Source organism: Clavelina lepadiformis, chromosome 3 (assembly GCF_947623445.1).
Source record: "Clavelina lepadiformis chromosome 3, kaClaLepa1.1, whole genome shotgun sequence".
Taxonomy (NCBI): Eukaryota; Metazoa; Chordata; class Ascidiacea; order Aplousobranchia; family Clavelinidae; genus Clavelina; species Clavelina lepadiformis.
This window is the reverse complement of record NC_135242.1, coordinates 23516122-23537748: the sequence shown is the minus strand read 5'-3', so window position 1 is coordinate 23537748 and position 21627 is coordinate 23516122. Positions and strand designations below refer to the sequence as shown.

Below are 21627 nucleotides of genomic sequence, written 5' to 3'. Positions count from 1 at the left end.
ATCTTCGTGCAGTTGCTTACATTTCCCATGCATAACATTGCTGTAAATTGTAAATGTAAAAAAATATTGTAAATGTGTGATTAAATGTCGCGTGATTAAATGTCGCGTGATTAAATGTCCTAGTGATTATGTGTCGCGTGATTAAATGTCCTAGTGATTATGTGTCGCGTGATTAAATGTCGCGTGATTAAATGTCCTAGTGATTATGTGTCGGTGATTAAGCGTCGCGTGATTAATTGTCGCGTGATTAAGTGTCACCAAACCAGTAATTTAGCCTTGAGGCTAAATTTTTTTAAACAGTCTATAACTTGACTTGACCCTGCAAACCTACACACAAGTATCTTCAGTTTAATTTCTTTGTTGCGTAATTAATTGGTAATAAAAGAATTATTCTTACGTCACAATTAGTCATACAATCATTTTGTCCGCCGTAAATATGACCTTAAGGTTTCTGAGATAAACATTTTACATATTCAATTTGCAGACTTAACAGCTGTATTGAGAATCTAACAGCGTGTGTTCATTGAAGAAGTATTTGTTACTATAAGGTGACGTTACACAATTACCAGGTAATGATTTGTCGGTATATTGCTGATATCTTGTATCTCATAACTCGAGATTAGAGCTGATTCGTTTTATTTAAATACCGGTAGGTTCAAACAGAAACGAACTTCTCAGCAAGAGAAAATGACGACCATCAGATTTTTCCAGCTTTGCTTGGCTGTTGCATTCATGGTTGGTTGCGCAGGTATGCTTTGTACATATCAGCTTGTGTTTTAAGATAAGAAAATAAGACTTCGTTAACTAAAGCAGCGTTGTTCCAACTGCGGGCTCGCTTGCCGCTTTTGGCATACCAAGCCATTTTGTTTGGGCCGCAAACATATGCATGATTTGAATTAACACTCGACGCAACGATATAAATGCTTTTATAACAATTTAATGTGAATGATGTTTGACTTTAAAATCTTATTTAACTTTCTGGTACGGTACCGTATGCAAGTTCATAAAATACCGTAATTATGAAACACGAATAAAGCCGGAAATTGACACTTGAATTCATCAATTGTTAGTTGACAGGGAGGCAATGTTTGCTGCCAATTGAAAGATTGTGACGTTAAAGTTACTTGAATAAGGCTAATTACTATTCACAATTGACTATTATTACTTGTGTCTAACTATGAGTGTTAACTACGTTCTAACATATAAAACCTTTGACTTACTGTACAGTGTGCAAGTAAGTGTCTCACTTACTGAATGATATTATTAAATCCACACTTGTTCGGTTGCTGCTTGAAGTTGGCTTCCATGAGCAGGAAAGCGGTTTAATATTACAGGTACAAGTTTCACAAACCACAATAATGGTTGTTAATGCCTTGCGAAGCCCAATGATATAGCAGCTATATTATAGCTTACTATCGTAAAAGATAGACGTAAACAGCTGAAGTAAATTTTGTTTACCTATTCAACAACATTATAGCTACCGTCATTGCTGCGATTAATAAGCTGGAGTCCACACTGTACTATAATATAAAAGTTAGATATGATGGTAAACCTACAAAAAGCACTCGGCCCTAATCGGTATGACGCCCATACCATGACCTGCCAGAAGTGATGTTGCCACCCTTGTAGTGACATTATCTTGAGTTAGTGAGTGTCTGTCTGTCTTTAAGCACGTAGTTTGCTTTAAACCAAAGTCACCAAGGTAATAGAGCCGCAGAATTGGTCTTGATTTACCCTTTGGCACTAAATACTGCGAGACCCATCTCCATATCACAACCGTTGTTGGCGTCTTTCGAGTGCTTTGTTCAAGATGAACTTTAACTAGACTTTTTTCTAACTACTTTATGAAAATCAAAAATCTGATAAACAAAGACACACAGGTCGACTTACACATTGGCAGAGGAATTGACAGACTTACAACGGTATAAAGGTTGGTGTAGAAACTAGATTAGATCTTTCTGCTGTCATACAAGATTTTATTGTAGCGAAATGTAACGCACTTCACAGGACCAAATTAGTTTTTTGTACATTTTCATTTGTTTTTGTTCCAATGACATAGCAATAGCAATAGCCTGCACAAATTATGTTTGCAATATGTCAAATATTTAAAGTATAGTTACTCTATTAAAATGTAGTTGAAGTATATATTTATAGTATATTTATATTTTATATATATATATATTTTTATTACTCTACTGATATAAGTTAGTAGTATAGTTATTGTTACTTGGCCTGTTGCTGCTACTGTATCTAAATAATGCTATGTAGTTAATAACTAATCAGGTGCTGATGAATTTGAGGGTTCAGTGGTGGTTTTCACTCATGGTCGTGCCTATGAACGTACGACAAATTTTGGCCGTATAACCATTCAATTTTTCCATCGACAAATAAAGTCGCATGTTAACCAACCCTATTTTCTTTATCGTGTGTCTGCAAAGAACTTGAGGAAGTACAACCTTAGTTGTCCCGTGTGAAGCCACCATTGAAATGCGGACAAGTGTAAGGCCACTGGATACTTGGTCACATGTCTTATGCGCTAGTTTCTACGTTTGCATAACTTCAATGTATGTTCTAGTCACGACGGCGAATGGTAAAGATAAGATGCCGTCGGTGGGTTATTTAAATGATATTGGTGGCTGCTGTTAAAACCAGTTTTGAAAACCAGAGACTGAAGAAGCAAAGCAAAAAAATATCGAACTCGACATGTTGGAAAAACTAATATTGAGGGTTTAAGGCTGATCGTGGCTTAGTGGCACCTTGTTTTGTTGTCGTTTTCTATCAGAAGCGCCAGTGGTTCCCAATATCTTGGCGCCAGTCTGGCCTAGTAATTTGTCCAATAACTTGCCATGCATTCGTGTGGTCTACAGTCTACACGATAATTATATGTTTTATTTGTGTTTCTTTCTTTGTCGAAGCAAGGAACGCTCTTCAAGTTCTTTTTAGCTTTTTAGACGTTGCAGGATTGATTTTACTTTAGGGCGCGGTTGTGACCACAGGCCGAATACTTACACGTCTTGCGTAACTTCAATGATGTAGAAATCGAAAGAGACGGTTGCTTCTATTCGAATTGAAAGATACGTTGTTTGTACATTTAAAACACGGAGAGATGGACTATAGTAGGTCACCGTAATAGGAAGAATTTCCCTGAATTTAGACTAATACCAAGTAATATCAAGATGTACAAAAGGTCTGAAAATAAACATTACCTACTTCAAATCCTTTATCTACAGACACGTATTCAATTCAAAACGCGTTAAGTAGCTTACCGCAACTAATACAAACCCAGTCATGAGGTATACTGCTTTTACATTGTGATGTGGTAACGACTGCCATCTTGGTTGTAATAGATGGCCAAATTTGTCATATGTTTTTAACAATAACTGTTTAACTTCTACATATCACTAAATATCAATTCACCGATATTTTTACTAACAACTACTTCATGTTGAAAGGCCAACTTTTTTTGACTTGCCCACCATTTTATCCTACTTAACAGTGCGAAGGCCTTAAATGTAAAATTTCTTCTACGATTATTTCGAGAGTTAATATAAGGGCTATCGTGCAAGTCCAGTAAGTTATATTTTTGAGTTATGCAAAAGGCTACGAAATACTCAACACCGGAAAAGACATAGGAGCATAGGCGTGTAGTACTTTGCCATTATTCAAAATCACTTATGCAAGTAAACACATTTATATCGACTAGTATGAGTAAACTGTACAAGTAAAGTAAGCTTTACGTGACTAATGTTTGCTGTGATAAAAGTTCATTGAAACATAGCGCAAAGCCGTTCCCTTTGAATTAAAACAACCCCATCCAAACCAAACTATGTTGTTCGAGTTCATTTCTTGTTTATACTTGGGGTAAGGTCCGTTAAGATTTGTGTCACCGCACCAGCGAAACCACCAACCTGATTTAAAATTTTGATCGCAGTGACTGTGGTACTCTTCAGTGTTGTCAACATCTGGTGTGCTGAATTCGCTTCGAAGAATTGGTGCCGTGCTGAAACAATCGGAACCGTTCCGACCGTACACATGTAAATAATATTTTGCTGTTTTTGGCCAGTACGAAAATACCCTGTATTCAGTGAAAGCCTTGAAACCATCCCAGTCTTCAAGATAAATCCCAAGTTTTGGTACTTTTATCGACGTTTTTCCCCCTTCTATAGGTGTTGTAGTCTGCCTTGACAGACGATAAATATTTTCCAATCCAACCCAATATTCACCCCGGGGATTCCCAAACCCTCTGACGTAATCATCCCAACCCCTATTAAAGTTGACCTCCCCGTTCATTCTTTTTTGTATTGTTGTCCAGCCCTTCTTAGTTGAAACGAGGTCCATATCACAGTAGACGTAGGTGAACTGGAATCGTTCCTTGAGCCATATCGGGTAGATACCACTTGATGTTGAACCACTTGCGTAGATGCTTGTACACTCTGAAAATAAAACAGTAATGTAAAGAAATTTGAAGAACATTTCGTAAAATGTGTATCAATTTGATATACAAACAAAACTGAAACATAAGTAACTGCTATTTCAAGACCTCACAAAGCCATTTGTTTTGTCACCTTTTAAAAAACTGTTTAAAGATTTAAACTTTTTGACGCTTCCTGCAATGTCGATGGAGTTTGCGTACATCTGTTGTTTGTAGTTGCAATTTTGAAGATTACGTAAGTTCCAGCTCGTTACATTTCCATTTCTCAAACTTTCGCTAACTTTGTGAACTCGATGCAATAATCTGCTGGCTTGTTCATTGACTGCATCACAATGCCACCAATGAAACGTCAACAATAGGACGAACAAATCTAGAAACCACACTTTGATGAAGCTTCGTATAAGATAGAGCATAATTGATATTGTCTTTTCCGCTGAATATCAATGATAATATACTGACTTATCTGCAACGGCTATTGTATCTTTCAGACTGCAGCGTAATCTTACGAAATAGGAATGGAAAGATTAATTTTCCATCCGCAGAGGAGTGTAATAATGACGTCATGCTGCTTAATACGATTTCGTGGGAAATTCCACTGGAAGATTGGGAAATTGCATACTTGCAATTTGCTGAAATTTTGTTCAGGTAATAGTTACAAATCGCAAAATCATATCAAGCTAAAGTATGTTTAAGATATTTTCAGTATACATTTATTTAATAACCTTAACAGTTGCATGCAGATATTTTGATTTTTGCGACAGTGTTTGCGCGTTTTAAAAAGAGTAGTCGCTTAACTTTGAGTAAAAAAATTATACTATATCATACTAATCTCTTAACTATTACTATTATTATTATTCTATTAAACTACTGCAAACTATACTATACTATACTGCGATATAATTCATCGAAATATAAATGAACTTTCTTCCGTTACATTTATACAGTTGTGCGAAAGCAAATTTAATGCTACCCAAAGCAAATGGAAAATTGATTTCAGTTTGCAAAAATACGAAACCCGTTGACTTTCCAAACATTTTGTTTGAGAAAAGTGTTGTAATTACTTTGCAAAGATTCACAAAGAATTGCAGCGAGGCAAAAATTTCATTCGTTTACAATCGTATTGGTGAGTAAATGTCTGCAAAGTATGGGAATGTATCAGTTGTACTCATGTAGTACAGAAGTGTTTTACTTTTAAATAATATTTAAGGATTTCGATTAACGACCACCAACACACACGTCCAAACCGGAGAGAAAGTTCAGTTTGCTGCCACACTGACTGGAGCAAGTGGTCTCAACCTTGACTGTAAGGTGCTCTACAACTCCGGAAAAACTATTCACCTTTCGATTAAGACCCTCACAACAGAAAGGTCGTTCAAATATCCTGGAAAGTATTCATTTAAGGGACAATGTGATATCAATAAACGAGGCGATTTGGTTACAACAAAAGAACTCGTTGTTTACCTGGAAAATGCTTTATCAGCTTCAAAATTGCAAATATCTTACCAACAAAGCACCCACACATATCCAGTCTCAACTGAGCTGATATTTCACCACAAATATTACTTTCCGATCTCTTACGCTCTTATGTTAAATGACGTCATAATAACCGAGCTTCAGACATCACAAACGTTTGATGAGAAGAAAATTTCATCGAACGAAACTGTCAAATTCGAACTGAACGCGACGATGCAAAGATTGGTTGGACCGGGAATACATAACGTCACACTTTTGTTGCAAAATAATGTTTCATCTGTGACGTTTCTCACACCAGTTACTTTCAACGAAGAAATCAAACATCTTAAAGTGATGACGAAACAATACGTCGATCTACAACCGAATTCTTTCATCATAAGCGCGACAGTTAGTCAGGGAGCGCCGGTAAATCTTTCAATCGACATCAAATCGACTCAAACCAAGTTGACAGTTTACAAAACTTCTACATTCTGCTCACGTGATTGCCACTCGATGGTGGTAGAGGCAACGTTATTTAGAGCAGGAATGTACAAAGTTGAAGCAACCGCTAAAAACAAAATATCTTTGATGACGTCAAACACAACTTTTGAAGCGCTACCACAGATTTTTGACGTATATGTTACGTCACGTGGATTTAATTTCGAAACCCGTAGAGAGGTTTTTGTATTCATCAGAGGTGACCTGGGAAAATACGAAATGAATTTAACCATCGGTGAAAATACGGCGAAGAATTCGACTTTAACGATTTCAAAGTCGGAATATGAGCATGAAGGTTTGCCAAATCTACCTTTCGACGCAAAACCTTACAAGTTAATCAAAGACGAAAGTATTTTCCATGAAGCTCGGCAGGTCACAGTTCTGATCAGAAATGAAAAACAATCGTTTCGTTTCGTGGGAAATGTCCCGAAAGCTTTGCAGACGTCATGCTTGGAGAGCGTGAGAATTCGCGACGGGAAAGTTGGCGGTGGACTCGACGAACCTTTGAAAGTGGTTGAAGAGTTGGTCTTAAGCGTGGACCTTAACTTCATATGCGTTAGAGAGCTATTCTCCGTTGATTACAAATGGAGAGCGTATCGAGTGACGTCAAAAGTAGACATTCCCAAAACTGGCGATGAAGTTCAACTTAACGCGAGCTCAGTTGAACCTGAACTTTTGATTAAAGCCGATACTTTATTACCTGGTTTGTACGTCATAAAGGTTTACGCCAACATAACCTCTAACGATTACCATATGTCATTAGCAAAGGGCGATGACTTCACATTGGTGGAAATTCCCAAAAGGAAATTAAATTTTCTAATCAATGGAGGAAATGTGGTGGAGGCTGGTGAGTACAAAATATCAGATTTCTATGTTTAAGGTTTGCGGTTTCCCAATAAAAGAAATATTATCTAGAAATGCTTAATCTCTTTATCCAGGAATAAATACAACAGTTTTGAAATTTGAATCTTCAATTGACTTTACCAAACACGAGGGAAATATCAAACGTGACTGGTTTTGTGCCGTCACACAAGAAGATTTACCAATGACAAAAGAGATTGGAAAAATACAAAGAAAAGGTTTGAAAAGATTTCCTCAATTCCCAGTTTTTTGATCAAAATTTAATTTGAATGTTTTACGTCTAAGGTTCCTGCTTTGATTGGAAAGCTCTTTGGGTTTCTGGCAATGACACCTTGGAAATTTCCAGGAACAAACTGATACCAAGCGAACAGTATTACGTCAGGCTGATCATATCCGGTCCACATTATGACGCAACGTTCGCTGATCAAAAAATTTTTATTAAATCCAAACCTGCCCCGGTTGTTATTTTAAGGCGAGTTTGGAATGATTTTTTCGCTTGCTAATTTTATAAATTCAAATCTATATTTTGAAAATTGTAGATTATAAATTTAAAATAAATAACGTAAAAATTTCTTTGAAAATTTTCCCTTTGTATTTTAGGTGTTGGTCTAACTGCGAAAAGCTGTTTTCTTCCCACAAACCAATCATACTTCAACTTGATTGTGACGATTGCATACGTCATAGTTGGGAATTGTCGCTGATATCCGGACAACAAATGAGTTTATGCAAGAATCAACGATTCTGCAAACTTAACAAATCAATACTCGACAAAGTGAAGACGTCATCAAACATCACAGGAACAGGTGAATTCCCTTATATAAGATTGACTTGGTCAGTAAATCTATGGTTGACCAACATCAGATTAAACTTTGAACTTGACTTGCAGGTTACAACAATGATGGTGATAAGGCGTCGGCGACCTTGTTCCTTGCTCCACTACTACCACCTAGTGGGGGTATTTGCAAGGTTCACCCCAGAAGTGGAATTGCTTACGTTACAAAATTTAACGTGAGCTGTCATGGCTACGCACAAGATCGAGTGCCTTTGAAGTACAAGTTCTTTACCGCAGAGAAAGGTAAAACTTGATGTAGTAGCGAGTTAAGAAGTGACATGAATAGAACTTAATGACATTATTATGAATCTAAAGCAGGTTAGAGTGACACCATTTAAAATATCAACTTAAAGTTAAATATAAAACGTCCCAAGAGTGCCAATGACCCACAAAATAAAATAATTCAAAACGAATAAATGTGTCAAAGTTACATTTTTTTATTTGAGAATTGCCTAAAATCATGTTAAGGCATTACTGTAAGCTGGAGCCACAAAATCGTAGTCCAAATGCTCTCTGAGACAAAATATGGACCACGCAGCACTCCTGTGGCGTCGTTGCATCAGCTCAGTGGACCGAATGCAGTAAAATATGACGCGGTCGGCGGTTTGTTTCTTCACGGTATACTCATACATTATAAACCGCACGTTTGCCACTCCCATTTCGTGGAGAGTTGAGTGGAAAGCCATCCTAGGCAGCGGAAGTCGATGAGAGGGAGTCGGCAATAATATTACGAAGTCTAGCTAGCAGGCTTTCTTGCCGCCCTGTGTTCAATTTATAACTCACACAATGAGTGAATGATGAATTGTTACATCGATTCCAGCCATTGGGTGTGCCGTGGTACAATTTTGATTGTAGCCTTGTGCTGTACATTGACCAGCTTCTTACGTAAACGGCTATAACAGTTATAACAAACTGTGGATTTAACGTTAATACTTTCAACGTCCCCGCCGCGTATATGATATGACGAGATTCGACTGGAGTAGAAAAAATAACTTTCCTTTGCTTGTTACAATGATTGTAGCGAGCCATGTGGTGTTTGTAGAAGTGGTATTTTGAATAAATTAAAATCTAACATAGAAATATTTTCAGACCAGAATAATCTTTTACAACACGGCTGCGATCCGAATCTAAATGACGTCACATTTCCGTCAAAGAGCAGTTTTTCCGACGTCATGATTTGGGTTGAGATTTGTGGTCCTCGTCAGGCTTGTACAGTAAAGAACTTATCTGTGTCATTGACCAAAAATCATCACGACAACACTGATGTCATAAGCGATTTGTTTAATGCGATTTCGAGTCAAAACTTGCAGCAGACGGCGCAGCTTATGCTGCCGATGTCTTCAGCGAATATTCTCGAGCGATTCCAGGTTGGCTTATGACGTAATAATGAGTTTTTGTCAGTCCGCCGAGCACTTGTAAAATTGTGTTTTTTTTTCATGTAACAGATAAGCAAAGTGTACGAACGAGTTGCGAAATATCCAATAAAAACCCTGACGTCAGTTAAGCAACTTGCTGACGTCTTACGTCATCTGGTAGACGGTTTCGGCGTCATAAATAATTATCACGTGGTATGACCTTGAATAAAAAATTTAATGTGTGAAATTACAAAAATTATTTTAAAATAAGATAACGTCTTTGTTTTTTATATTTCCAGCGCCTAATTGCGAAAATTATGGACCGAATAGAGCACACCGTTCGTAATCCCAGCACTAGCGACGACGATGATGATGCCATAAGGTCTATTGCCACTTCATGCATTTTCGTTACGTCACATTTGATGCAATTTTCTGACGATATCAGTTTCAAGGTAACAACGTGCATAATTTTAATGACGTAACAAATCGATTCTTAAATGACAATTATTATCAAAGATCAAAGAAAGTTCGCGAATGACACGGCTGGGCAAGCTGCTTATGGCGTCATTGATACCAGGTGAAGATACGATGACGTTTGGAACAAAATCAGTCAAGGGAAAATTCCTCAAGTTAAACAACGACGTCATCAGTAAGTGCTAATTTGCAGGCATGTCGATCTCGCCATTCACTTTCAGCTCAAGTGCGACCTGTGACGAGTTTTGTTTCATGATCTCACCGAATATCACGTTCAACTTTTTTCTAAAGTCGCTGGTTACGTCTAGTTTTATCTGGCAACGTCGAAATTTAATACCCTATATTTGCGTAAGTGTAACTTTGTGGCTAATTTTCTTTGTTTAAACGCCGACTCATAGTCATAGGGTTAAAACAAAACATGTCTACGCAGTTGCTAATACAATAATTTGCCACATCGAAATAAAGTGTTACGATGATCCTAAAAAATAAATTATTAGGTTTTTTAAAACAAATTAGCAGCGTTAATCAATCGTTGAATTTTCTCATTTGTCATGTTTGTCAAAATGTACTGCGTATGTTTTCAGTGTGTAATAACTTTCATGTCGAAAATTATGGACTTGGCAATGGTTGACCAGTTTGATATGATTATTTGTCGTATATCTTGCTCAGTATAGGGGGTGCTATACAATATTTCTAGCTCTTTGACGCCAACTAGTGCTTTAATTCGACCCAAACGGAGATTTATGAGGAAATGTTTTCAGATCCACTCAATGGTAGCTCTTCATTTCGAATTCCAAACATACAGACACTGAACAACGAAGTCACGAATGTCGAGGTATAAATTCTAATTTGCTTTAATTTGCGCGATTTATCGCGATAATGAAACGATTTCATGATTTCTAGGTCTTCACCTACGATTGGTCCATCAACTTTAACACGAGGACCCACAAAGTCGATCAAGTCACGTCTGTCTCCATGACAACGGGATGGCGAAACGAGATCCCGATCAGTCGCAATGAGGCCAAAAATCAAACAATTGGCTTCCCCTTGCCAGCACAGCCTGGTAAAGGAAACATAACAATGAGGGTTGAGAGTGAATGCGACGTGGCTGGTTGTCACAGCAAAGCCGCAGGTTGGGCTTTGTTTGATTGGATGCTCTACAAACGAGATGGAAACGACCTCTTTCTCACAATTCATGTCGAAAACATGGATCAGAAAATCAGAAACTGTACAATGAGTCTGCAAACTACCGACCAAGGCTCTTTCAAATTAAAGAAAGAGTTTCACGAAAAGGGTTCGTTTACAGAAAATAAGAGTCGCAGGTTTTTTGTCTGTAAATGTCAGCACATTGTTTGAATTTTTTTAACGTAATATTGAGTTATTTTCTCAGAACTTTTATACACTTGGTCGATTTCTGAGAGGTCGCTTCCGCATAGACAGGTCGAACTAAACTTGACAGTGTTTGTTGATCTCGGTGCGGGTTTTTATCGCATTGGAAGTTTGATTAACGTGACAATTACATCATTTATACTGAACTGTTTGCACTGGGAAGATCGAATGCGCGACTGGGGCGAGAGCTCTTGCACGGTGAGATATTTGATGTCCATAGTTGTATTGTTAGAGAGTGTTGCGGTAGAGTTTAAACAAATTATTGATTTAACTCATAGTTTTTGTGTATTTTAAACATTATGAGCGAAGTATCTTATAATCATCAGGTCCATCAAAACGCTGGGATATTTAATTGTGAATGTGACGTAGACCAGGTCACACCAAACAGAGTTAAGAGGAGCGGAGAGGAGGAGGTTCCTCAGATTATATACGCCTCCCATCTTCTTGTGTTTCCCAACAAGATCAATTATGACCAAGTAAAATATTTGTGACATAAAAGAAGTGAATACTTCTAATTGTTATTTGTTGAATCGGTTTTAGCTTTCCTGGAATCTTTGGGAGCAATTCCAGCAAAATCCAGTGATCATCAGCGTTTTACTTGTCTTTTACGTCATCTACGCTCTTCTCCTTATATGGGCTAGAAGTAAAGACAAAGATGCACAGAAAAAAGTATAAAATTATCTAAAATTGTCAACTTATTGAATAAATTTAATAATTTGTAATCATGAAAATATTGAAGGGACTCTTCATTGAAGTTGCGGACAACTCGCCAAACGACCAATACCGGTATTATGTTACAATTTATACCGGTAGTCGTCCAAATGCCGGTACCACCGCCACTGTCAGCATGAGACTGTTGGGCAAAAGACAAAGAAGCAATGCTCACGTCATACAAGTAAAATGATGACGTCTGCCATAGTGTGTGATAGTTTGTTCCGACGTCTTAATGATTGATTGTTTGTTCAGCAAGAAAACGAAAACGTCTTATCTGTGGGTAGTGTGCAATCTTTCCTTATTACTACACCACGTAGTTTGGGCGACATCAGAGCAGTAAGGATGTGGCGCAATGACGGAGGGAGCAGTGCTAAGTGGTATGAATTAGTGACAAGTTAACAGCGGTTGTATGATGTATATACTTATTGCAAGGCATACGTCAGGTACCTCGAACGGATGGTTGTACGGGATCTGGAAACCAACGAATGTTGGTTCTTTCTGTGCGGTACCAGGTTCAGCGACGTCACGGAATATACATTCCGGGCCGCTACGTTGGAGGAACTCCAAGTATCCAACAAATTGTTCCTCTTAAAATGCGAGAATCACTTTAAAGACAGGTGCGTTTGTTAAAAACTTCATCCTATTGCCCCGGTTTATTATCTCATAATTTTCTCATTTACAGACACGTCTGGTATTCTCTCTATGGCATGAGGCCATGGCAGCATGGCGTGATGACAAGAGTCGAAAGAGCTGCCACTTGCTCTCTCTTTATATTTATGGTTATGATAACATCAATGATGTTTCATGGCCACAGTCATGCACTGGACGGAAATGTGTTGACATTTGGGCACTACAACTTCAAGTGGTCCCACATTGCCGTTGGTAAGTTCGTTCAAAAGTCGATAGAAGCCAAGACGCTCATGTTTTTGAAATATTCTGTTTGCACAAGTCATATTAATTTTCTTTTTCCGTCATAAAGGTATTCAAAGCGCTTTGATTTGCTTTCCCGGGCCCTTTTTCATCAGCCTAATGTTTCGTCATGCACAACGACGGAAAGGAAACAAAAATCTAATCTCTGGCAACAATCTAGAATCCCCAAAACTCACCAGAGGGCAGCAAAAACCAGCCACGTCACTTGTGCAAAACCATGACGCCCAGAAAACTGGAAATACAATCAAACAAAACAATAGAAATAGATCAGAAAGAGAAAACGCAAAAGTTGACCAAAATAAAAATAAAATTGGTCAATATATTCCGGAAGATAACGATCGTCTATCGATATCTAGAGAAATCGCAAATATCATCAACAAACAACCGCCAAAATTCCCAGGAAAATTTGAAATTGTAAAAGAAACGAAAAGACGAGAGAAAACTCGCCGAAACGATTTGTCGATGAAAAAAAAAATCAATTCGTCCCGCGTCGAAGGAGATGTAACAACTACGACATCGCCAAAAAGCATGATGTCAACAAAAATGATAAAGTACATCCCGTCGCGCGTTGAACGAAATGCGGCCGCTTTGTCACCGCCAGTAAGAGACATGACGTCACCAAAGATGACAAAGTATATCCGGTCACACGTCAATCAAAATATGGCCACTACTACGTCATCGGCGGTTGATATGACGTCGTCAAAAAAGAAAAAGACAAAGCCTTCGCGCGACGAACAACTTGTGGCAACAACGTCAACGGCGGTAAAAGGTATAACATCGTCAACGAAATTAAAGGTTTTGCGAGTTGAAAAAAATGTGGCTTCAACGTCATCGGCGGTAAAAGGAATGACGTCGCCGAAAAGCAAGAAGTTAAAAGCATCGCGCGTCCAAAAAAATGTGATCACTACGTCATCGGCGGTAAAAAGTATGAAGGCCGCAAATAAAAAAAATCAAAGGCTTATCGCGTCGAAAAAAATGGGGCTACAACGTCATCGGCGGTAAAAGGTATGACGTCGCAGAAAAAGAAAAAGTTAAAGCCTTCGCGCGTCGAAAAAAATGTGATCACTACATCACCGGTGGTAAAAGGTATGAAGTCATCAACAAAGACAAAATCAAAGGCTTCTCGCGTCGAAAAACATGTGGCTACAACGTCATCGGCAGAAAAAGCATTGACATCATCAGCAGTCAGACCATCGGCAAGGTATAATGCCCGGTTGCTTTTCCTGAAGTCAGTTTGTTCATGAAATAAAACTGTTTATATCCAGGCCGCCATTGTCTGCTGCTGAAGCGCAACAAGAATTCACAATCTTGGAAATTGATCCTAATACTCTGGATCCTTTAGCTATTGTTCACTTTTCGATATACGTCGCCTGGTTTTATATCGTTGCAGCTATGATCGCGTCGACTGTGATTTGCGTCCTGTACGGTATGACGTATGGGATAGAAACCTGCAGAGATTGGTGAGCAATTGTTTCCAAATAATAAACAATTAAGACAACGTCAAATCTGTAAAACTTGATCAAATTTCAGGTTGGTTTCGTTCGTGAGCGCTTTCCTTCAAAGTGTCATAATTCTTGAATCTTTGAAAGTGGTCTTGATCGCTTACTTCTCCGTGCTAAACAATCCGAGGCACGATCTACGCGATTGGGTCCCTCCTTTGCCACCATCAGGTTCTTATCAAAACTATGATTTAGTAAGCGCTTTGAACGTGTTTAATGACTTATATCTTCATGAAGTGAGGCCACGCTCCTACCTTAATCGTGGCGCAATAAGGAGAAAACAGAAGAGAGAAAAACCGACCAATCCGACTAAACGTTCTCCGACGCGGAAGAGCACCAACCGCAAGAAAAATACAGAGGAGAATATAGAAATGCGAGTCATCAAACAACGTGTTCCTGCATAAGGCTGACTTGGAAGTGTTGCCGAGTCAAAATGCTTTTCACAGTAGACTGTGTAGTTTACTGTTTTTAAACGAAGAACTATTTATTTAAATGGTATAGTATGGTATGGTACGGTACGGTATCGTTTCCTATTCTAGAAGGTGATTGAAAAGTAACTCCCTATTTTTAAATATTTGTAATTTATTTTAAAAATTACAATTTTTACCAGTACTCGGTAATAAGTATGATAAAAAGTGTATAGCATGGAATGTTGTCTAAAATTTGATATCGGCCATCAGCATTCGTCACCAGCTTCTTAAGCCGGCTGGAAACCGCATCAAGTGATTTCCGAAGAATTTCTTGTGGTAGGAAGACATAACATCTCATATTTGCCCTTCCAAGCTCGCAGGATGCAAAATTAGTTCTTCTGGCAATCATGCTGACCACGACGATCCACCAATCTCCCAGGGAAGTGAACGTTTAGCCGTTCACGAACTTGCATGAAAATCAAATCAACACAAGAAGTTATGTTTCAACACACCACAAGAATTCGTTTTTAAAACATTTGATGCTGTTTCTAAGCTGCTTTCGAAGCTGCTGGTGCCCATATAAAATTTTAAGTTGTACAATGTACAATATGTAATGTACAATGTACTGTACAAGTGTACAATTTGTCCACCTTAAGTTGTACGCTGTTGAATTGAACATTTCAAGCTGTACACTTTTTCTCATGTTTATTTAATATATTCAAAGTATTTAAAAATAGAGACTTACGTTTCAATCATCTTGCACATTATAATGTACACAAGCTGAGGAAATTTCCTGCACGACCTAAAATCGGCGAATCTGGCACTCCATAGTCGCTCTATCAATCGACGTAAACGCCGATCAAATGGCGTATCTACTTTTACTATAGCTTTATTGATCAAAATTAGTTTATTATTACTTGCCAATGATATAGTTACATGTATGGTAACTTACTTATATAGATTACGCAATATTTATTTAGGGGTGTACAAACCAAAATGCTTTACTATTCTACAGTGGAATAGTCATAATACCAAATTAGACGCAATACAGCGCTTCTCTTTCGCCTTTACAAAAATTCTTGAAATTTATTAATGGTTAAAATTTCGCGACAAGTTTCAACTTGGCATGATGTAGTTTAATCCATGGCGATGCGTGTAGGCTTGGTATTGCGATGTGAAGTCAAATTGAAAAATATGTCGGCTGCGTGTTTCAATTGATGCGTTTAAGTATGAAGGAAACCCGTTTTACCACAAATCCCAAAAAGAAAAACTGAATTTCGATGCAATGAGATTTGGTTCTTGGAGCTTCGTACGTTCATCCAACAAGTACACCCCTAATTTTAAACTACGTATCAACTCCTACTAATTGGCTTTCAGTTGAATTCTTAGAAAAGTTTTCCACCCCTACTTCAAGAAGAAGAAGACAGCAAGTGAAACCGGTCAGTCTGCGCAGACCCGAATTCTGTATTTTTGTTGGAAATATGAAGAAAGCAGCAGATCGTGGTTGCGGTGGAATCGGAGACAACATTCCAATCTTCTGATGATGGAACACACTCACGAATGCAATCCAGCCATCTTGTAACAAAGGATCAATTACATGCAAGTAAGTATATTTATATGTCGCCTATTTGGCATGGATTATAAGCCTGCCATTTATTTTATTTAATACAGTACTCTCACCAGCACTTAGTAACAAGTCATCATGTCTGTTTCTGGTTCATAATTGTTGATGTGCCTGGCAAAGAAGATTCCATCATACAGCGAGCAGTAACTTCATCACATCTATTCAGAGATCATCATGGTTGTGCAATTGTGCTGTACAAATTTCGGCTCTACACCAACGCCCAACATTATCACAATATATGGCCACAAGAAACCAGGTTTTAACCTGGGATGGGGTTTCTTTTAGAGTGGGTTTTATTTTCCCATCCACTGATGTACAGCATTGGAGCTACAAAGGATCAGCAATCTGTGGCTTGAACATATCACCTGCTCGTCTGCTGTAATCTGGATAACCTGACTTTAAATGTGGAACGTTTAGCTACTGTATTTCTGTGTTTCCTGGACATGCTAGTTGTCATCAGCAAGTTGACAACACCATTATTTTCCTGCAAATTTTCAGACGTCTTGGCTTTGTCGCTTATTCCCGTACATTAACGGATGTTATTTGCAACTAGCACTGTTTTTTCGTCCCCACCGCGCCAATGACGAAAAATAAAATGACTAAATGAATGTTAACTTCTGATGCTAATGTGCAGTAGAAATCTGTTTATAGAAACAACTAAAAATATACAAGTGTTGTTGGACTTACTGGTCTGTATATTATTAACATTGAAGTTGTAAGCCAGACTGGACTCCTCTGTTCGTATTCTGCAATAAGTTTGAAAACAATTCGGGCCGAATTTCCACTTACGCTTCACCACATTTGTAATTACACTTTCTACACACGAACGTGCATGCGCGAGCATGGGTTTAAATTTGAACACAAAACGTTATTTGGGAAAAAGATAACATCAACCGACGACTTAAACTCGGTAAATTTGGGGTTTCGAAAAACTTTAAGCTGATAGGCGATGTCACTTTGGCCTCGACTATGAGATCGTTTTTCTTTCCAACCGCGTAAACGGAACAGTCAGATACAAAACGTTATGAACTGTTGGACATTACGCCGGGCAGGATGACACTCGACAAAGATTGGAAGGATCGCGCGTCATTTTCCTTTCCGGATCGGTTTTATGCAGGTCGGCCTGGCATATTTCACCAAACTTTCGCACCTGGCACTTACTGCTGAACCCGGTACAGTGTCTTCGAAAGCTTGCTGGTCATCGATGATGCATTCCAATGTAGCTATCGAGGTGCTACGTCTTTCATGTCGAGTGTTTTGAAATTCCAATGACGTAATATTTGTCCAAGCCACGATGCTGAGTTGGTTCAGGCAAACAAACAACAATATGAAAGATCGTATAATTCCGCTGACCTTGTAAGACCTCTAGGTCAATTAAAAACTTGTCGTCTTCTAAATGCTAAATAATACATCAATCCGCAATCACTTTTGTAAAACTTTGTGGAGTTTTATCTGTGAATAAGTTCAACCACAAGTATAACGAAAGAAAAGGAATGTCATCACCAGTTCAAATTAATGAAAATAAGAAGATGACTTGAACGAAAAATCATCTTGAGCAAAATGACTGCCAAAATGGTGACGAACACAAAATTGATGAAAATTGCAAAGGTGATGTGGTATTATATAGAAAATGTCATTAAGATATAGAATAGACCAATAACGCAATAATAATTACAACAACAGTAAAGAACAAACAGTCCGCAAACAAGCGCATCCAAGAGGAAACATCTATCGGTTGGTCAGTTGCAACATCGTTGTCGAAAGTTTTATTACCATCAACTGCTTGTGTCACGTTTAACGTAAAGGCAATAGCGCCATCTTTAGGAAAGACATTGGAGGTTGTGGTGCCCGCTTGGTTTTTTAAAGAAGCAATTTGTTCAATAACTTTGTCACTTTCGTCTGTGACATCCTGTTCTGCGAGTGATTGTTTTTCCACTGAAATACATCGCTTTAGCTGCAAAACTCGCTTTGAGCTTTGGTGCGGAGTTTGATGCGAATATGCCCGAATAACTCTTTGTGATGAGCTTATACCAGTGGAAGATGGAATGACACATAGCCTAACGACAATTGTTCTCCAAGCCAGCCGTTTTATTAAAAACAAGTCCAGGATTGGTTGGGCATCCATCCAATGCCCGATTTGCAATTCTAAGCGCTGATGGATTGGAGTCACATGACAGGAACAATTCTTTTATGGTTGACGTCATGACGGTTAAGTTGGGGTTAAAGACAAACAACGATAGTTGGACCTTTACGGTTTTTCTTTCCAACCGAGTAGACAACACCGTCAGTTACGTCATTCACTGATGGACATTGCGCGGGCCATGACGGCATGACGGCATGACGGCATGACGGCATGACGTAATGGTTACCTTGGACAATAACTTTGCAGGCTTCATTTGTATTTGTATTTCATTTCAATCGCGTATTTCTACGTCATCGCTGCCAGTCTCATGAGCCACTATGCTGAGATGGTCCCGGCAAACCACCATCAACATCAAAGACCGAATTATTTTGCTACACTTCATTTCACAGAAAACAAATGAGCTTAAGTTTAAAATAACAACCTGCAGCGAAAACTACTTCAAAGGAACAAAGTGAAAATTGATGATTAGCCTGCGATCGTGTTTGAAAGAATTTTGGTAAAATGAGTAGAAATATGCTGCGTCCCTAAAACTTTCCATAAATTTTAAATGTTATAGTACCAGCAAAATAAGTAAAACTCATAGATTTTAGACCAACATATCTATGAGCGGTAAAATAAAAGTTTTAAGCAGGTTTAAAATCATGCCAAATATAAAGTGGTATATTTTCTTAATACAGAACCTGAATATAGTTCAGACCACAAGCCAACAACGCACATAAGACGACAGACAAACAAACAAACGTTTACTTTAAAGAAACGCGAAAATAACAAAACACTTTATTGAATGTGTTTACCGTACAAACAACAACAAAATAGTACGAGAAACATTTTATGATTTTCATGAATCACTGAGCATGCGATCGTCCAAGTCATGTTATGTTTATAATAACACCCTCAGGCAAGTAGTCGTGATCAATGCTGGCATAGTAGTAAGTAAGTCTCCACAAATCTACATCAACTGAACTTAGGTAACCACCGAGACAGTTGTGATTAAAATGGCCCCGATAGACAGGCAATCACAACAATATTGGTAACGACGTTATTGGCTTGCAAAATAGTCTAGTAACAATGGATCAATATTCAAGTTAATATAGATATATATCGCCTATATGGTATGGCTTATTAACCTACCATTGTAATAATTACTGGTGGTTTTTATATTTTCCTAGATCATTTTCCTAGATCAGAATCGGGCATTCGATTGAAAAATGATCCTGCAACTGTAGCCAAACTTTTTCTGACCAGGTAAGCTCCCCGCTTTAACGGCTAGTCAATTAGCCAGACTCTCTTATTTTTACGAGTCTTCCTCAAATAAAAACAAACGTGTTCTCTTTATTAAAACCTCACGTAGACTAAAATTCAACTCCACCCAAAAACTTGTCAGCAGAGCAACCAAACCAAACACAGAATTAATCTTGGCTACATAGCAAGAAAATAAGCGTGGGGCGTTAATTACCAAATAGGTCTACAGGGGTAGTGCGGTGACGCGGAACAAGAAACAAGCTATAAAAAAACCTGCACGTGTAAATAGTAAAGAAGTGCGACAGTGCGAGAGAAGTTATGAAAACCGACAAGTATACGCAAGTACACACAAATGAAGTAATGAACAGCACCTATAAAAACGGCTGCACACACATATTGGACTAAATTACTGTATAATATAATGCAGCAGAAAAACAGTGCACGCACGCACTAAGGTAAAAACTCCCAAACAGTTTACGGGGTAGTAAATATAAAACAAACACTAAGTAGACATAAACAGCTTACACCGTAAACTAGTGCTTTACAAACCGGGTGTTACAACGTTAAAATGCAGTGCTTATAAAACAGGTGTGAAAAGATATTCTCCTGACACAACAACGTTCGAACCATCGGTTTCAGATGAAATATTTTTCCTCAACACCACCACCTAACGACCATGTCATGAAATCTCTTTCTGGTTCATAATTGTTGATGTGCCTGACAAAGAAGATTCCATCACGGAGAGAGTAGCAACGTCATCACTCATCACATCTATTCAGAGATCATCATCGGTGTGCAATTGTGCTGTACAATCTAGTGCTCGACACCAACGTCCAACATTATCACCATATATGGCCACAAGAAACCGGGTTTTCGCCTGGGATGGTTTCTTTTACGGTGGGTTTTATTTTCCCATCCACTGATGTACAGCATTAGAGATACAAAGGATCAGCAATCTGTGGCTTAAACATATCCCCTGCTCATTTGCTGTAATATGGATAACCTGACTTTAAATGTAGAATATTTGGTTTGTGTATTTCTGTGTTTAGTCTAACCTGTCTAGATGGAACATTTAGCGTTTGTGTTTCTTTGCTTATTGACCGTGCTAGTTGTCATCAGCAAGTTGACACCATAATTATTTTCCTGCAAGTTTTAAGCCGTCTAGGCTTTGTCACTTTTCCCGTGCATTAGTCATTAGTGCATGTTTACTATCTTGCATTGTTTGTTCATCCCTATGAAATCACGAAAAATAAAACTATTGATTGAAAGTTAATTTCTGATGCTATATTGTATTTACAGTAGAAATCTGTTTCTAAAAACAATTTAAAATTCAAGCCCTAATGCAGTTTTCGGGTCCCATACCACTTTCATGTCCAATGTTTTCATTGCCGTAACATTTGTCTGCAGGGCAAAGCTTGCAATCGCTGTTGCGCATTTCTACTTCATCGCTGCCAGTCTCATGAGCCACGACGCCTGTGACCACAGAACCTGAATATAGTTCAGACTACAAGCCAACAACGCACATAAAATGCCCGACAAACTAACAACCGTTTACTAGAAACGTCCGTCGTCCAAATCATGTGATATTTATAATAACACCCTCAGGCAAGTAGTCGTGATCAATGCTGGCATAGTAGTAAGTAAGTCCCCACAAATCTACATCAAATGAACTTAGGTAAACTTAACATGGCCCTGTAACGTAACTATAGACCTGGATCGACACGATTAGCCAACAAAGGACCAACAAACTTGTTTTAGTAATTTGCGAATAA

The 21627-nt window shown here is 38.3% G+C and overlaps 3 protein-coding genes across 5 annotated transcripts; 2 read left to right on the top strand and 1 right to left on the bottom strand.

Annotated features, from left to right (window-relative positions):
* Positions 1 to 459: 459 nt before the first annotated feature.
* LOC143450808 (polycystin family receptor for egg jelly-like) lies at positions 460 to 13939 on the top strand. The gene is made up of 23 exons (XM_076951515.1): positions 460 to 569; positions 654 to 748; positions 4921 to 5077; positions 5377 to 5555; positions 5640 to 7229; positions 7321 to 7461; positions 7529 to 7715; positions 7844 to 8046; positions 8130 to 8318; positions 9165 to 9442; positions 9521 to 9643; positions 9730 to 9882; positions 9947 to 10079; positions 10666 to 10739; positions 10808 to 11198; positions 11295 to 11491; positions 11620 to 11769; positions 11834 to 11962; positions 12033 to 12188; positions 12260 to 12384; positions 12451 to 12624; positions 12690 to 12889; positions 12987 to 13939. Exons 2-23 carry the CDS (start codon positions 688 to 690, stop codon positions 13937 to 13939), a joined length of 5943 nt encoding a protein of 1980 aa, XP_076807630.1. The 5' UTR covers positions 460 to 569; positions 654 to 687.
* LOC143450810 (angiopoietin-2-like) lies at positions 3510 to 4932 on the bottom strand. The gene is made up of 2 exons (XM_076951518.1): positions 4566 to 4932; positions 3510 to 4433 (listed from the first exon to the last, which is right to left on the bottom strand). Exons 1-2 carry the CDS (start codon positions 4843 to 4845, stop codon positions 3742 to 3744), a joined length of 972 nt encoding a protein of 323 aa, XP_076807633.1. The 5' UTR covers positions 4846 to 4932; the 3' UTR covers positions 3510 to 3741.
* A 5-nt stretch (positions 13940 to 13944) lies between the features above and the next one.
* On the top strand, positions 13945 to 17078 carry LOC143450811 (uncharacterized). Of its 3 annotated transcripts, none has more exons than XM_076951521.1 (5): positions 13945 to 14138; positions 14203 to 14397; positions 14468 to 14607; positions 14674 to 16449; positions 16637 to 17078. In XM_076951521.1, exons 1-4 carry the CDS (start codon positions 13945 to 13947, stop codon positions 14838 to 14840), a joined length of 696 nt encoding a protein of 231 aa, XP_076807636.1. In that variant the 3' UTR covers positions 14841 to 16449; positions 16637 to 17078. The 3 variants fall into 3 exon arrangements, with proteins under 3 accessions (XP_076807636.1, XP_076807635.1, XP_076807634.1); XM_076951520.1 differs by having other exon boundaries at positions 16530 to 17078; XM_076951519.1 differs by having other exon boundaries at positions 16518 to 17078.
* Positions 17079 to 21627: the final 4549 nt, after the last annotated feature.

Excerpts from the sequence above, each read along its gene's own strand:
- LOC143450808 (XM_076951515.1), top strand. The coding sequence starts at position 688 with ATGACGACCATCAGATTTTTCCAGCTTTGCTTGGCTGTTGCATTCATG. Across the intron at positions 12,189-12,259 it reads GCAATGCTCACGTCATACAA|CAAGAAAACGAAAACGTCTT; the intron begins GTAAAATGATGA and ends TTGTTTGTTCAG. Across the intron at positions 12,385-12,450 it reads GGAGGGAGCAGTGCTAAGTG|GTACCTCGAACGGATGGTTG; the intron begins GTATGAATTAGT and ends GGCATACGTCAG.
- LOC143450810 (XM_076951518.1), bottom strand. The coding sequence starts at position 4,845 with ATGCTCTATCTTATACGAAGCTTCATCAAAGTGTGGTTTCTAGATTTG. Across the intron at positions 4,434-4,565 it reads TTTAAACAGTTTTTTAAAAG|AGTGTACAAGCATCTACGCA; the intron begins GTGACAAAACAA and ends TTTTATTTTCAG.
- LOC143450811 (XM_076951521.1), top strand. The coding sequence starts at position 13,945 with ATGACGTCGCAGAAAAAGAAAAAGTTAAAGCCTTCGCGCGTCGAAAAA. Across the intron at positions 14,139-14,202 it reads GCAGTCAGACCATCGGCAAG|GCCGCCATTGTCTGCTGCTG; the intron begins GTATAATGCCCG and ends GTTTATATCCAG. Across the intron at positions 14,608-14,673 it reads CCCTCCTTTGCCACCATCAG|TGAGGCCACGCTCCTACCTT; the intron begins GTTCTTATCAAA and ends ATCTTCATGAAG.